A 12670-nucleotide genomic window follows, 5' to 3' on the forward strand; every position below is an offset into this window, starting at 1 on the left:
TCAGCAGGATTAAAGTAAAGCCTTTTTTTTTGACTGCTCTTGCTTTTTGAAAGGAAGATTATATACTGCAGCAATGAGTGTGTGTGTAGCATGTGAGGCACTGGTGAGGAGTGTCTGGCCAGTGTGGCCGTGGAAGAGGAGACAGGTGCTACTCCCTTTTCTTCTTGCTGGCACCTACTGCTCCGCAGCATTATCAGCAGCAATGAGTGTGTCCCAGTGTGTCTGTGCAAAGCATGATCAGATCTCCTTCCTGTGGTTTCCACACACAGTGGTGACTTATGCCTATGTGGAGAATGGGTGCCCAAAGAAGGCAGCATCAGCAAGTGTAACTGGACTTGGACTCCACTGGTGACAATGCCAGCTTCTACTGCTATGGTGCCATGGTGTGCTTTAGTCTGGGTTGTGCTGGTGCAGGGGTTTGCAGGGCTGGCCAGGGAGCTAGGAAGTGATGTGTGTTTTCACCAGGCTGACTTCTATCTCCAGTTCGCTGCCAGGCCGAGGCTGAATCTCCAATTAGCTGTTCCTTTAGTTCTAGTACTCAACCTTTTTGTTAACAGTTTAAAAAGTGCATGGAAAATGAGAACCCTGATGTGATAGAATTCCTGAAAACCTTTACTAGTCTTAATTGTATTAAAATGTCAAGGTTATAATTCTGAGCCACAATAAGAAGCAAAACTTAAATAGTGGCTGGGTTAAGAGATAAGATTTGCATTTGTGGCCTTCCCACATCCTGGGAAGAAACATGCCAAATGTGTTTTGATGTTTAGCTTTTTATGCAAATTCCAATAATTGGGTTTCCTGATCTACTCAAACTTCATATTGAGAAGGGTGCTGCTTTTTGGTTTTGGGGTTTTGTTTTGTTTTGTTTTTCCCAGCAGCTGGCCAGGAGCCAAAACGCAGCAGCATCTCCATTTGCATAAAACCGAAGAGATTACAGCTGCCTTCATCTCCAGTACAGATGCAGGGTACCACCCGCAGAGGCAGCAGGTTCCAACTTGCTGTGGTCCTTTTGATTTGTGCTACTTACCATTTGGATCAGGAGGGAGCAGTGCATGCCGGGATAACGTGTTGTCTCTGTGGGTGGTGCCTCCTTATTAAAGGTGAGGGTAAGCAGGGGCCTTTCAAGATCTCCAGGCCAGCTTGTGTTCTGCTTGCTTGTATAGATCCTCTGAATGACCTTAACTTGTAAAAGGGCAAGGATGCTTGTTAGAGCTGGGAGGAAGAAAAAGGAGCGCAAAACTGGATCAGGTAACAAATGCAAGGCTTCCAGAGGGATAGATGTTTTCTAGAAGGCTTTTTCCGAGTATGAAAGGAGTTTGAAAAGAGTATTTAGAAAATAGCCTGAAAGTTGGAATGAGTGCTCTTTTTCTTTTGAGTGCATACTGGCTTCTCCATTGAGCCTGCATGAATGTAGGATGGAGTGGTGCTGACAGCTGTCACTTTACTGGCCTCTTAGTTCTGTAGCCTTTCATAAATTTTAAAGCTCACTGCCCTCAGCTTGCCAGCCTTTAGCCTTAAATTTTGGTATTTAATGGGTCCCCAAGTGCTTTATAAACCACATGCCTAAAACACGGATGAAATATTACACCAAACTCCAAGGTGACAGTGAACACTTTTAAAATGGTGGAGACTGACTCTGCCCCTCTTTGTTTTCATGAAAATTCAATCAAATAAAGGCCCTTTGGGAATACAGTGAATTAGAGAAGGGTGGTGTTAGTTGTGGATCCATAGTTCAGATAAGATTTTGAATAGTTTGGCATGTCTACCTTGGAGAGATGAAAGATCAAACCAGTGTAGTTTAGGAGTTGAGCCTGAAAGTCAAGGAAAATTATTAAAAACCCGAGGATTTCTTCCACCATTTGTGGTGTCGGGTTTCTTTCAAGCGTGGGATTGAAGCATACTTCATGCAAAGGAACCCTAAGACTTTCTTTAATAGTAGTATAGATGTGCAAATGCTCCTTTTATTCTAATTTAGTTTCACTAGGCTATTTGTCCTGAAGTGAAAGGACACCTGCTGTGTCAGGGTTGGCAGCTTGGTAGCTGCCACAGAGCAGGAAAGTGAGGTTGAGTTTTGAGTTGTATCTTCAGGTTGAGGATCAAGAAATAGTAGTTCTGCTCCTGAGTCAGACTTCCATGAGGTGTTACTGTGATGGGTTGATTGTGGGGAAGAGCCACAACAGCAGTGAAATTCTGAAGGTTTATGGTCACCTTGAGGACCTTCTTCCAGGTCTCCATACCTTCCTGCTTCATGCTGCCCTGGCTTAATCTATGGAAACTGCGCTCTAGCCAGTGCCCTGAGGAAATGTTCCTTCAGTGTATTGTTGCTGGAGGTGGAGCATGTGTCCCAGCTAAAGTGAATGACATAGAAGAGGACATTGGCAAGCATCAGTTTAGGAAGAGGTACAAGATCTTGGAGAAGGGAGAGTTCAAGATGGATACCAAACTCTCAACTTCCTTATTCTCATTTGTCTATCAGTGGTTGACCCAAAATGTAATGCTTACTTTTCCAGCCGGCCTTCTTTTCTGGGACAGTGGAAGATTTCTGGCAGAGTGGGAGGGGAGAGGCCACAGAGCTGCGTGACAAAATACTTCCTTTTAATGGTTACTTATTTGAGAATCTATTGAAATGTGCAGTCTAGTTGCAGGGGGGTAGTAAGAACTGCTTTTTTTTTAATGGATTTGTCTTGTGTTTTTTTTTCGTGTCTATAAAGATGATTTAGACTGAGCTTTTCCCAAAATGAGAGTACTTTTAACAGGTCTCACCTGTATGGATTCTCTGGTGTCTAGAAACACCATTGTGCTTCAACTGAAACTTGTTTACTGAAAGTGCCTGTAGATCCTTCTCTTCTTTACTGTCTGGCCGTTTGTTTCTGTTTATTTTGTATAAATGTATAATTTTGTGAAAAACCCTTCCTTTGAAGGACTTGGTTGAATTTGGCCAATGAGTTAAGAATTTGTGGGGACATTTTAAAGAAGTACACATAACAAGTATGATCATATAAGGTTTGATCCCCTACCTTCCATGCAAAAAACAGTTCAAACAAGTATCATGCCTATTTATGTGTCCTGTTGACGATCTCTCTCCACTGGCTAAGGCCATGCACCAGGAATGAGACTTGTGTTTCTCTGCTGGAGGCAGACCTCCCTTGAAGCTGTGGTCACCACAGAGAAACTTTTTCCCCTCCTTCCAGGCAGAGTGCACTTGGCTTCCAAATGTCATTTGTTGGAGGTATTTAGCACTGTTAATAATATGAAAGATGTAGGCCACCTAGAGAGAAAAGGCCACTTTGTGTTCCGATGTATCTGTGTTTATTTTCAGAGGTTGGGGAAGAGAGAATGCTTGAATTGTGATTAAATTGGAAGTATTTTTTTAAACATTGAAGGAAATTCATTTAACGTTTGCAACACAGTAGTTGAATTACAAGAATGACTGTTTTTAATAAAAGAAAAAAAGATGAGTAGTAGGTTTATAACTGAGCGTTACTGACAGCAACCCCCACATCCTGTTCAGTAGCACATCTGCACATGCATCCTGGTAAGATGAGCCTCTTGCTGCCATGCAGGGCAAGGGGCATGGTGTTCAAACTGGATGATTTCTTTTTGTCAGCAGAACTTCAGAACTTCAGTGTTGATGATCCTGGCATATGGGAGGAGAGTTGGCCCAAGACAGGGCTTCCTTACTTGCATCTCACAGCTGGGTTAGTGCTGAATGACGTGGGAGAGCTTGCAGGCTGTGCTCTCCTAGTGAGTTCAGCCTGCTGGATAGAGGAGTGGCTGGGGATCAAAGTTGGTTCTTCTAGTGAAATATTGTTTTATTTGATAAAGATCTATTTAGGATGTTCTGAAAAGCAAGAATTAATAGATAGTGGGCTTTTTTTTTTTCAGGGGGATATGAAGGTAAAAGCTTTTTTTGAGCTGTGTGGCCATTAGGGCTGTGAGATCAAAGGAGGGTTGACATTTTTATCCCTTTGCCTGCTGGAATAATGATACTAACAAAATGAATGTTTGAAGAGGTGCATCTCAATGCTGTTATTCAGGCCTAATCCCCTTTTTTCCTCTCAACACAGATTTAGTGTTGGGAACACACATTTAGTATTAGTACTAGGGTAGTTTATGTTTTTCTTGATGGGACAGTGGTTACAATTGGTAACCACAAATTACCATTTGTAATAAAATGACCAATTGTATTTGAAAAGTTGAACTGTTGGTATTTCTCTCTCCTAAGCTGCGAACTCTGTAGTAATTACCAAACTCTGCTGCCTCTGTACTGTCATCTCAATTTTGAATCAAGGCCCAATAGGCAGTGACACCAGGCTAACAAAAGAGGGCTGCAAATCTTTGGTGGTCTCCCATTCAGATGGTATTCCCTTCCTTGGACAAAGGGGTGCCTATAAGGCTTCTGAGTGCCACTCTGCCTCCAGGGATGGTGAACAAGGAATGGATCATCTGGTGGGAGGCATTTTTTGATCACTTGACAAAGCTGAGTAGATGGGATGCCACCTGACAGAGGGCTGAGGTTTAAAGGAAGATTTTGCAAAGGTTCTTGAGAACAAAAAGCAAAAGAAAAAGGCCAGAAAAATGTTTTTTGCAGGGTGTAAACAGGGTGGGTGGAGGTGAAGGGGGGACTTGGCCGTTCTTGGGGAGCTCTGATTTAAGCTCAGAGGGTAGAGACAAGGGAAGGAGGGAAGAGTGCACAGATGGCTCATTGTTTTGTCTAGCTCAGCATTCTTGCACTGCCAAAGTGAAGGGCAATTGTTTTAAAATCCCTTTTGCAAAGAGAGCTGTTTGCTTTTCAGCTATCCCTCATCCCTGAAGATACAAACTGTAAGCCAGGGTGGCTGATCTTTAACACCCATTTGTTTGGAGTGTCAGTGCTCTATCTGAGGGGCCAGGGGCAGTGCTGGGCTGTGAGGCATCCCTCCTGTAAGGGAATGGGGGAAAGAGCCTGTGCCTTGGGAGATGCACTGCAGAAGCGAGAGTGAAGGAAAACAAAAAGGATGCACATGGTGGGGCTGATGCACAGCAGTGTCCAGCCTGGAGAAATTTACCAAAGCTGTGAAGTGGGGCATAGACTTGGCACGTTTCCTGTACTGGTATCTGATGTACATTATAATTTTTCTTATAGTATTTAATTTTTTTGTAGTGAATAATTAGTTAGTACAGAGAAATACTGCCATTTCTATACTGTTACTCTTTCTACTGCTCCAGTTGCACTGGCGTAGCTCCTTCCCTTCCTCCCCTGTGAATTGTTGTGGCCTTTCTGGAGCAGGGGCCTTTTTTGGCGTAGTTGACAAAAATAAACCATACAGGCGGCTGTTGTTATGAGCAAGGCTCAACAGGGGAATTTTACCAGTAGAACTACAGCAATATAATTATACTGGTTGACTAGTTACAGTAAATTTCCTCATGAAGACAAGCCTTAAGTTGACATTTCCTAGCTAAGTTGAATCCATATGTATAACTTTATTATGCAAAAATAATATGTCTCTGGGCTTTGAATTCTTTTGTACCCAGAAGAGTAACATTAAGCAGAAAAGCAAGGAATTTAGTGTTCAGAGATGTATAGGGGATTTTCTGTAACAGAGCGGCTGTGATGAACTGTATTGCTGAGCTCTGTGTTTTACTGGTTAGGTTATTCCTCCTAAAGTGATCAGGAACGTGAGGACTGTGTTTGTGCTTGCTGCACTAAAAAGTAAGCAGTACAGAAATATCCTGTAAGCTTACTTCTCTCTCCCAATTTTGCTTATGTTTGCAAGAGAAGCTGAGACATATTGCAGTTTCTGTAACTGGTTCTGAGATGCAGAACTATTTTGCCACTATTAAAATCTTTAAGGGTAATCCTGGTTCTACTGGAAGGAAGGGGGGAATGATACTTTCTTTCCTCCTTTGTTTAATTCAGAGAGACCAAGATTTATTTTATCCTCTTCTATTTTGTCTTAAAATGGGTGGAGTTGACATAACATTCACAAGCCAGGTGTGTATTTCTATAGGTCAAAATATCAGCCTCTGATTCCTACCTCTGAAAGTTTCCACACTTCACATCTTGCAATGATAGCCTTGTAGGAGAAATGTAACACCTAGAGGGAGGTTTAAAAAGGTAAATACATATATCATAGACTTTTCATTGCAGCTGTCTCACATTTCCCTTTTGGGAGTCTTACACCAGCAGTCTGGTGCTTTCTTCTCCCTTTTTCTTTACAGCTCAAACTTCAAGGGCCTTTCCCTGCCTTTTTAATTGGTTAAGATCTCTTATGGTGCTCATCAGTATGTTTTTGAGGGCATCCTTTACAATAAAATGAGACTACGTAATAGCTCAGCAAATGGAGAAGTATCATGATTTCCACAGCTAATGAAGCAAAAGCTCAGGGATTGAATCTCAGATCCAGCAGGCTACCTTTTATGCCTCAAGCTCAGTTATTGCACCGCTGAGAACTTAATTCTATGAAAGTCCTAAAAGTGTACTCAAAGAGTGTGCTAAAGTTATGTCTTGCCTGATTTTTCTTAACCTGTGTTCTTTAGCCAGCAGGAAAGTAATGGGTGACACCAATGTTCATTTTCTGTGCAACATGTTGGAGCTGTGATCCTTGTCTGAGACTTCTAGGCAGTGCAGAAAAAAAGTATTGCTGTCGGTGTAGTTTCTGGCTGTGGATTTTCCTCTTATTCTTTCCTCTCTCCCATACTGCTTTTGAAAGCTGCTTTTGTTATGCGAATGGGTTCCCTTCCAGCAGCTGCAGAACTTTCCACAGTAGGAGCTAGGAAGGAGCCAGCAGACACTGCAAGGGAAGTTGGTGCCCTTTTCCCAGCTGCTCAGCTGGGAAAAAAAGCACAGCAATCCAGTCCTTCCCAGACACGCTCGCTTAAGCTGGCCCTTCATGTATGTTCTTTTGCCTGGGCTCTCTCCCACACGAGCCCTTAGGTGGAGTTTTGGAGATGTTACCACTCTCTGCAGGCTACGCAAAGACCAGTGTATTGGAGCTGTGGATTCAGGCCCAATATGAAATGGGATCTGTGTGCAGATGAAAGGTTGCCTTCCCCAGTGCACTGTATAACACAGTGACTCCATGCTGTGTTTGCAGAATCACCTCCAGCTCAGGCCAAGTGAGAGCCCTGTTCTGCCAGACCTTGTAGAAATGAGGATACGTAGCTCTGAAGTGCAGCATAAATAGCTTAACTAAAATGTTAAAGTACAGATTGCAAAATGTCCTAGTTTCCTGCCCCTTATTGTGTGAATGCAATAGTAAATCCTCATTGTACTCATAGCTATTCTTTCCAGATCCTTTCAGTGGGCATTAAGGTGATGCAACTCTGTGGCAACTTCCCTGAGCTGTTGCCATGAGGCTGTTTGCACTTGCCTTGCAGTGCCCAGGACTGCAGCCTTCCATTGCTGTGCTAGCTGTGCTTGCAGGGCAGCTGAGAACCTGCTCTCAGGGACACCTGAGCTGCGTTGGGATGGGTTCTGCTGGCTGTGAGGTGGGAAGCCTGGTGCCTTCGTGGAGAAATGTGTGAACCCTCAAGGTGGAAAGCACACCAGTCCTCTAGTCACTTAATTTCACATAGATATGTGTTTGGGGAATTGTGAAGATCAAATTGTTTGGTCTGGTCAGTTTATTACTGTAATAGGAGATCAAACTGTCACCTACTTGTGTAGGTACATCTATGCACCATAAAACAAAATAAAAAGTAAACTGCCCTCATGTGGACATCTTTTGCTGGGGTAACTGACTATTCCCAAATGTCCTGAAAGAGCTTTATTGTTGTTCCCTGCCTGAAATAATCATAGTGAAGGGCTAGCATTTCCTTGTGTAAGCTCCTGTTTTCAGGGATTGGTTCACCTGATGTATTTATATACACATACTCTTAAACTCTAAAAAATAAACACCTAGTACACTCTGCTCCTTGTCCAGCACCGTGTAGTTTTAAAAAGCAGAATTTCAGAAATGCTGCCATTTTGCATGGCAGTGAAGCAACCTTCTCTTGTTCCTTGCAAAAGCAACAACAAAACTGCTTTGGCAAATAGCTTTGATTTAAACTGAAAAGCCTCTAGTTTTCAGAGCTGCTTTTAAAGCAAAGAGCTAGTTTGGCTTTTGATCCTCTTAAGCTGGGTTATTTGATGTGAAAAACGCCCTGGATACTCTGCTGCAGAGGGGAGCAGCTTTTCAGTTCTCTGTGTGTGGCTTCAGGAGAGGGCCTGGCAGAGCATGGGTTGGTGGGGGGCTTGCGGGGCCCTGCCCTGTAAATAAAGAGGCCTCTATTTCTTTGGATTCTTTTGCTGGAACTAAATATCATGATCAGTGAAACTCTTACCTCATTAAAGGAACAAGCCAGGCTTCTTCAGCATATGTGCAGTGCTGCAATGTGGTCTGTTCTGCGCTGATTTGCTGAAGAGATAAAGAGAGATTTAACCCAAAGAATGGCGTGTAATATATGACCTTGGCTTTCAAAAAGTTTATTTTTATTCATGTGACAAAATAAGGTTTTAATAATAAATACAGGGTTGAATTTGACTTGGCAGATACCAGAGCCTTCCATTACTGCTGTAGTCATAATATAAAACTATCTGATGTGTGCCAGTGGGCATGCAGCAAGCCAAGAATTTCTCCATCAATGTTTATTTTTTTGTGAAAACTTAACTGGTTGATTCTCCTTTGGGTTGGCTGTAAATGTGATGTGCCCTTGTGTTAGGGGGGCAAAGCAGTGGCAGGCACAATACAATCCATGCTGTCTCTTTGTAGCTTCTTTACAGTGTTTGGGGAAAATAAGGATTTTAAAACATTTATTTTTCTTCCTCTGTAGCATTTTGGAGGTATTTAAGAGAAACTTGCACTCAAAAGTGCAGTGTTAGCAGAACTAAGGCATAAACCAAAATATGTGAAATACCCAGATATGTTAGTATGGAAACAATGCTGTGTTGCAGCTTTCGGTTTATTTACCTGGGGCCATGCACAGATACAAAATATTCTTTTTGAAGTTTCCTTCCCACACATGCATCTTGTCAGAGAATGTCTTACTGTAAAGCTGCAGCACTTTTTGGACCACTGAATTGTATTGTTTTGCTGAAGAAATGACCTGCAAGGCACTTCAGTGCTGAGATGCTGAACTGAGTTCCAAAGCCTCTGTTCCAACCAAATAAAACCACTCTCAAACGCAGCACTCCCTTATTCACAAAGAAGCCAACCCCATGTAGTGCTAGAATCTTGCTTCTGCAGAACAAAAAGTGTGTAGTAAAAAATGTTACCTGCCCAGTTGACACAGGAGTTAGGGTCAAGCTAACCTGCTACAGGTGCTTGGCTGCCTGCTTGGAATGGAACAAGTTAGTACAGGTGCAGGTAGCACTGAGGGAACCTGGTGGCTTGCAGGTAGCACTGAGGGAACCTGGTGGGTTGATGGAAGAGATCGCAAGCAAACCTGACTTCTGTGTGCTTTAGCAGGACTTCTTCCATTTATGGATTATCCTCACCCATCCACCCAGTTTTCTGTGGACATGAGGCTTGTTCAAAACTGTGGGGGTTTAAAAATTATTTTTTAATTATTTTTTTTAGCTGTTTGGTTGACTATGGCTGTCTGAAGGTGGTTGACTTTTCTGGAAGTTTGTTGAAATTTGAGAACTTGTGGGAAGGAGAGTGAGTTTGAACATCTATAAGCCTCCTCAGCAGCCTCCTAAGATAACCCCAAGCAGTGGGGATGTACCCTACTAGGAGGAAGCTGCTGTGGAATTCCAGTTTTCCATATGGAAGTAATGGAACATTAATGGAACAAATTCACTTCCTTATGGGAAATCTGACTTTTTTCGTTCCCCCATCATGAATTAATTTCTTGGTTATGATAGGTGCATCTTTTATCTTGTTGGTATGGCCTTGAACAAAAATGGACACAAGGGGTTTGGGGGAATGAGCAGCTGCTTACAGCCCATATAGGAGGCATGAGTCTCTATCCTTGTGGGGGATAAAAAGCCATTTGCTTGGTCTTTGATTCGTATGGTACATATATCTGGAGATCTTGGGCTTCTTGCTGGGTAAATTAATTTCCCTTACATTTGTTGGCTGTGGCTCCTATTTGCCTCTCCACCAGCAAACTGGTGTATCCTTCCTTAATCCTCAAAAATTCTGGAGTTGGGCCTGGTGTAAGCAAGCGCTTGCTCCCTAGTGAAAAGGACTTCCATAAGAGAAGCCAAGTTGCCTAATTCTGCCACTGGGTTATTCTCTGTGATTTTTGTTACACCAAGGGTCAGAGACATGGCAGAGTACTAATAGGTTTATTTAGTTCCTGACACTCACATCTGCCTCCATTCTCATGTACATCTTCCAAACCTTGGCCAGGAGCTTGGGTCCTGGATTATGGTCTGTTGTGCATGGAGAGAAATTTTATGGCAGCTGTTGAAACTACTTTCAGCTTACTTTCAAATACGTTTTTGAAGAATGAAAGTAAAAGCTTTGGCAAAAATGCTAACTGAAAATTACTTATCCTAATTAAATTCTGAATATTAATATTCCTTCCAGTGAAAGACTTGTCTGAATTAAATGTAAAGGATTTTTTTTTAATTGCAAGCTTTTAAAGCACATGTGTGACAATTTCTTCAAAAACAAATTACCAACCTGAAATTAAACAGATCAAAGACTTTTACTTCATAGACTGTTACCTCGAAACAGCTGCAAAATAGAGGTGAATTGCACATATTTCAAATTTCACTGTAACAGAGCAGTGTATTTTCAGCAACCTGTGACCATTAAATATTCAAAAACATGGTAAATCTAATCTTTTAAGTACACATCTCTTACATGTAAATAGGATTTTTCTAAAATGTAATTGTTAATTTGAGAATTATAAGAGAATTATAGTTGTATGCTATTGCCTTTGAGTATTTTTTTAGAAGATAAATGTTTTTTTCAGGGATTTTGTTAAATCTTAGAAGGGAATACTTCTCGTTTACTTATATTTTAGTTAATTTATTTTCTAGTAGTTCTCTAGTTTAGAATCTTTCATTACTATATATAAAAAACTCACTTGAGCAACATTGCCTGTCAATTTTACTGCCTTGCAACTACTGATGTGTTGCTGACCATCTGTGTTCTGCTAAATGCTCATCTTTCTTTAAATTTGATGGGTACTCACCTGAACACTTCTGTGTGCACATGGATCGCTATAAAGCATGTATGGTCTTCTCAATTATTTCTGGGAAGCAGAGAGCTCTGTGGAATTCAGAAAAACCTTACTAAGCTCTAACTTGATACATATTAGAGGTAACATTGTGTCATTTCGGAACAAGCCTTGAAATGAGGAAATTCAATAGGAGCCATCTTACTTTCCAAAAATTTTAACTGTGAAAGATCAGCTTGAAGGCTTTTTGTTAACTTTGATCCTTCTTAAAATTGGCCCATTCGTAATGTATTTCAGTTTCTGGTGTATGCTTTTTCCTGGAATCAATCCTTGAAAACTACCCACTTTGAAGTGTTTTTGTTTCTCTCTTTAAGAAATATTTCTGGTTTTCCTTTGCTAGCTGATATATGAAACTAATAAGGCACTACAGGGATGCTGAATGTACAAAGTACAACTTTGTGTTTGTGAGGCTGTTGCCATCCTGTACCAACCTTTTTGGTGGACCTGCATGCATGATGGCAGAACAGAGGTTTTGCTGCACATCCAGATTCTGCTCTCTGGCTGGTTATTCAGTAAGCTCTTCTTTTGTTTAAGGACCAAATGTAATTATTTGACCTGTTGCTTGAAGAGTTTTTATTGTACCAGTGCTGAAAATCCCACAAGTTCCAGGAAGAATGTTGTGGTTCCAAGACTGCCTTATTCTGACTGAGAACACTACTATGATACTTATGTTGGAAATTGTATTACATCAGCTAACCTAGCAGTGTTAATGCCATTTGAGCTATGGTAGACTGAAATAAGAGAATTTCTAAACTTATATTTTCTGTGAGGAGAATGCTCATCATTTTTTCTATAATCCTAATGTTGAAGTCTGCTATGGTTGCAAGAAGTATGTTGTGACTTGTGATTTTTTATTCCTTCCAGGTTTACTGGAACAGATGGACCAAGTGGTTTTGGATTTGAGTTGACATTTCGACTAAAGAGAGAAACGGGGGAGTCAGCACCACCTACTTGGCCAGCAGAGCTAATGCAAGGCTTAGCCAGATACGTCTTCCAGTCAGGTACTGGAATACACAGCCTCCCTTTTTCCTGCTTTTCTTCTGAAGGGTAACATCTGTTACTCTGTGTGACACTTGTCTCACTGGCACACAGTCAGGTCTTGGGAATTATCTTTGTGTGGGAACCCAAAAGAGTGTGTTCCTTCCATCAGCCCAGCTTGTTGGGGACAAAACCCAACTGCAAACAAATACCTTCCCATGGTCTCTGCAGTTGAGCAGCAGCAATGTATGTAAACAAGGAGTTGCTGAGATGAGAAAACGTAAAAATCCTAAGGGATGCCAAGACTGGGAAGGCTAAGGAATTAACTGTTAATGCAGATGGAGACTTTCCAGAAAACTGAGAACTGGGGTGCCCACTCTTTTGGGGTTTCATTTATACCAGTGGATTGAATATTAGTTTAGTGTAAGCACGTGAGAGACTCTGTGGAATTGTTGAGTGCATAGCATACTTGAATGGTACTCTCCAGCATCACAAGATCTGAATGAAAATATTTGAAGAACTTTTTTATAACCTATTT

General features: G+C 41.6%; 1 protein-coding gene across 1 annotated transcript in view; it reads left to right on the forward strand.

Annotated features, from left to right (window-relative positions):
* The window catches only part of SUFU (suppressor of fused homolog (Drosophila)), an 80490-nt gene that overhangs the window by 3399 nt on the left and 64421 nt on the right, over window positions 1–12670 (forward strand). Inside the window, exon 2 of the mRNA XM_010000087.1 lies at window positions 12019–12155. Within this exon, the coding sequence (XP_009998389.1) occupies window positions 12019–12155 (137 nt within the window). The remainder of the gene's footprint in view (window positions 1–12018; window positions 12156–12670) is intronic.

The sequence above is a fragment of the Chaetura pelagica genome, unplaced genomic scaffold (assembly GCF_000747805.2).
Source record: "Chaetura pelagica isolate M959 unplaced genomic scaffold, ChaPel_1.0 scaffold436, whole genome shotgun sequence".
Lineage (NCBI taxonomy): Eukaryota > Metazoa > Chordata > Aves > Apodiformes > Apodidae > Chaetura > Chaetura pelagica.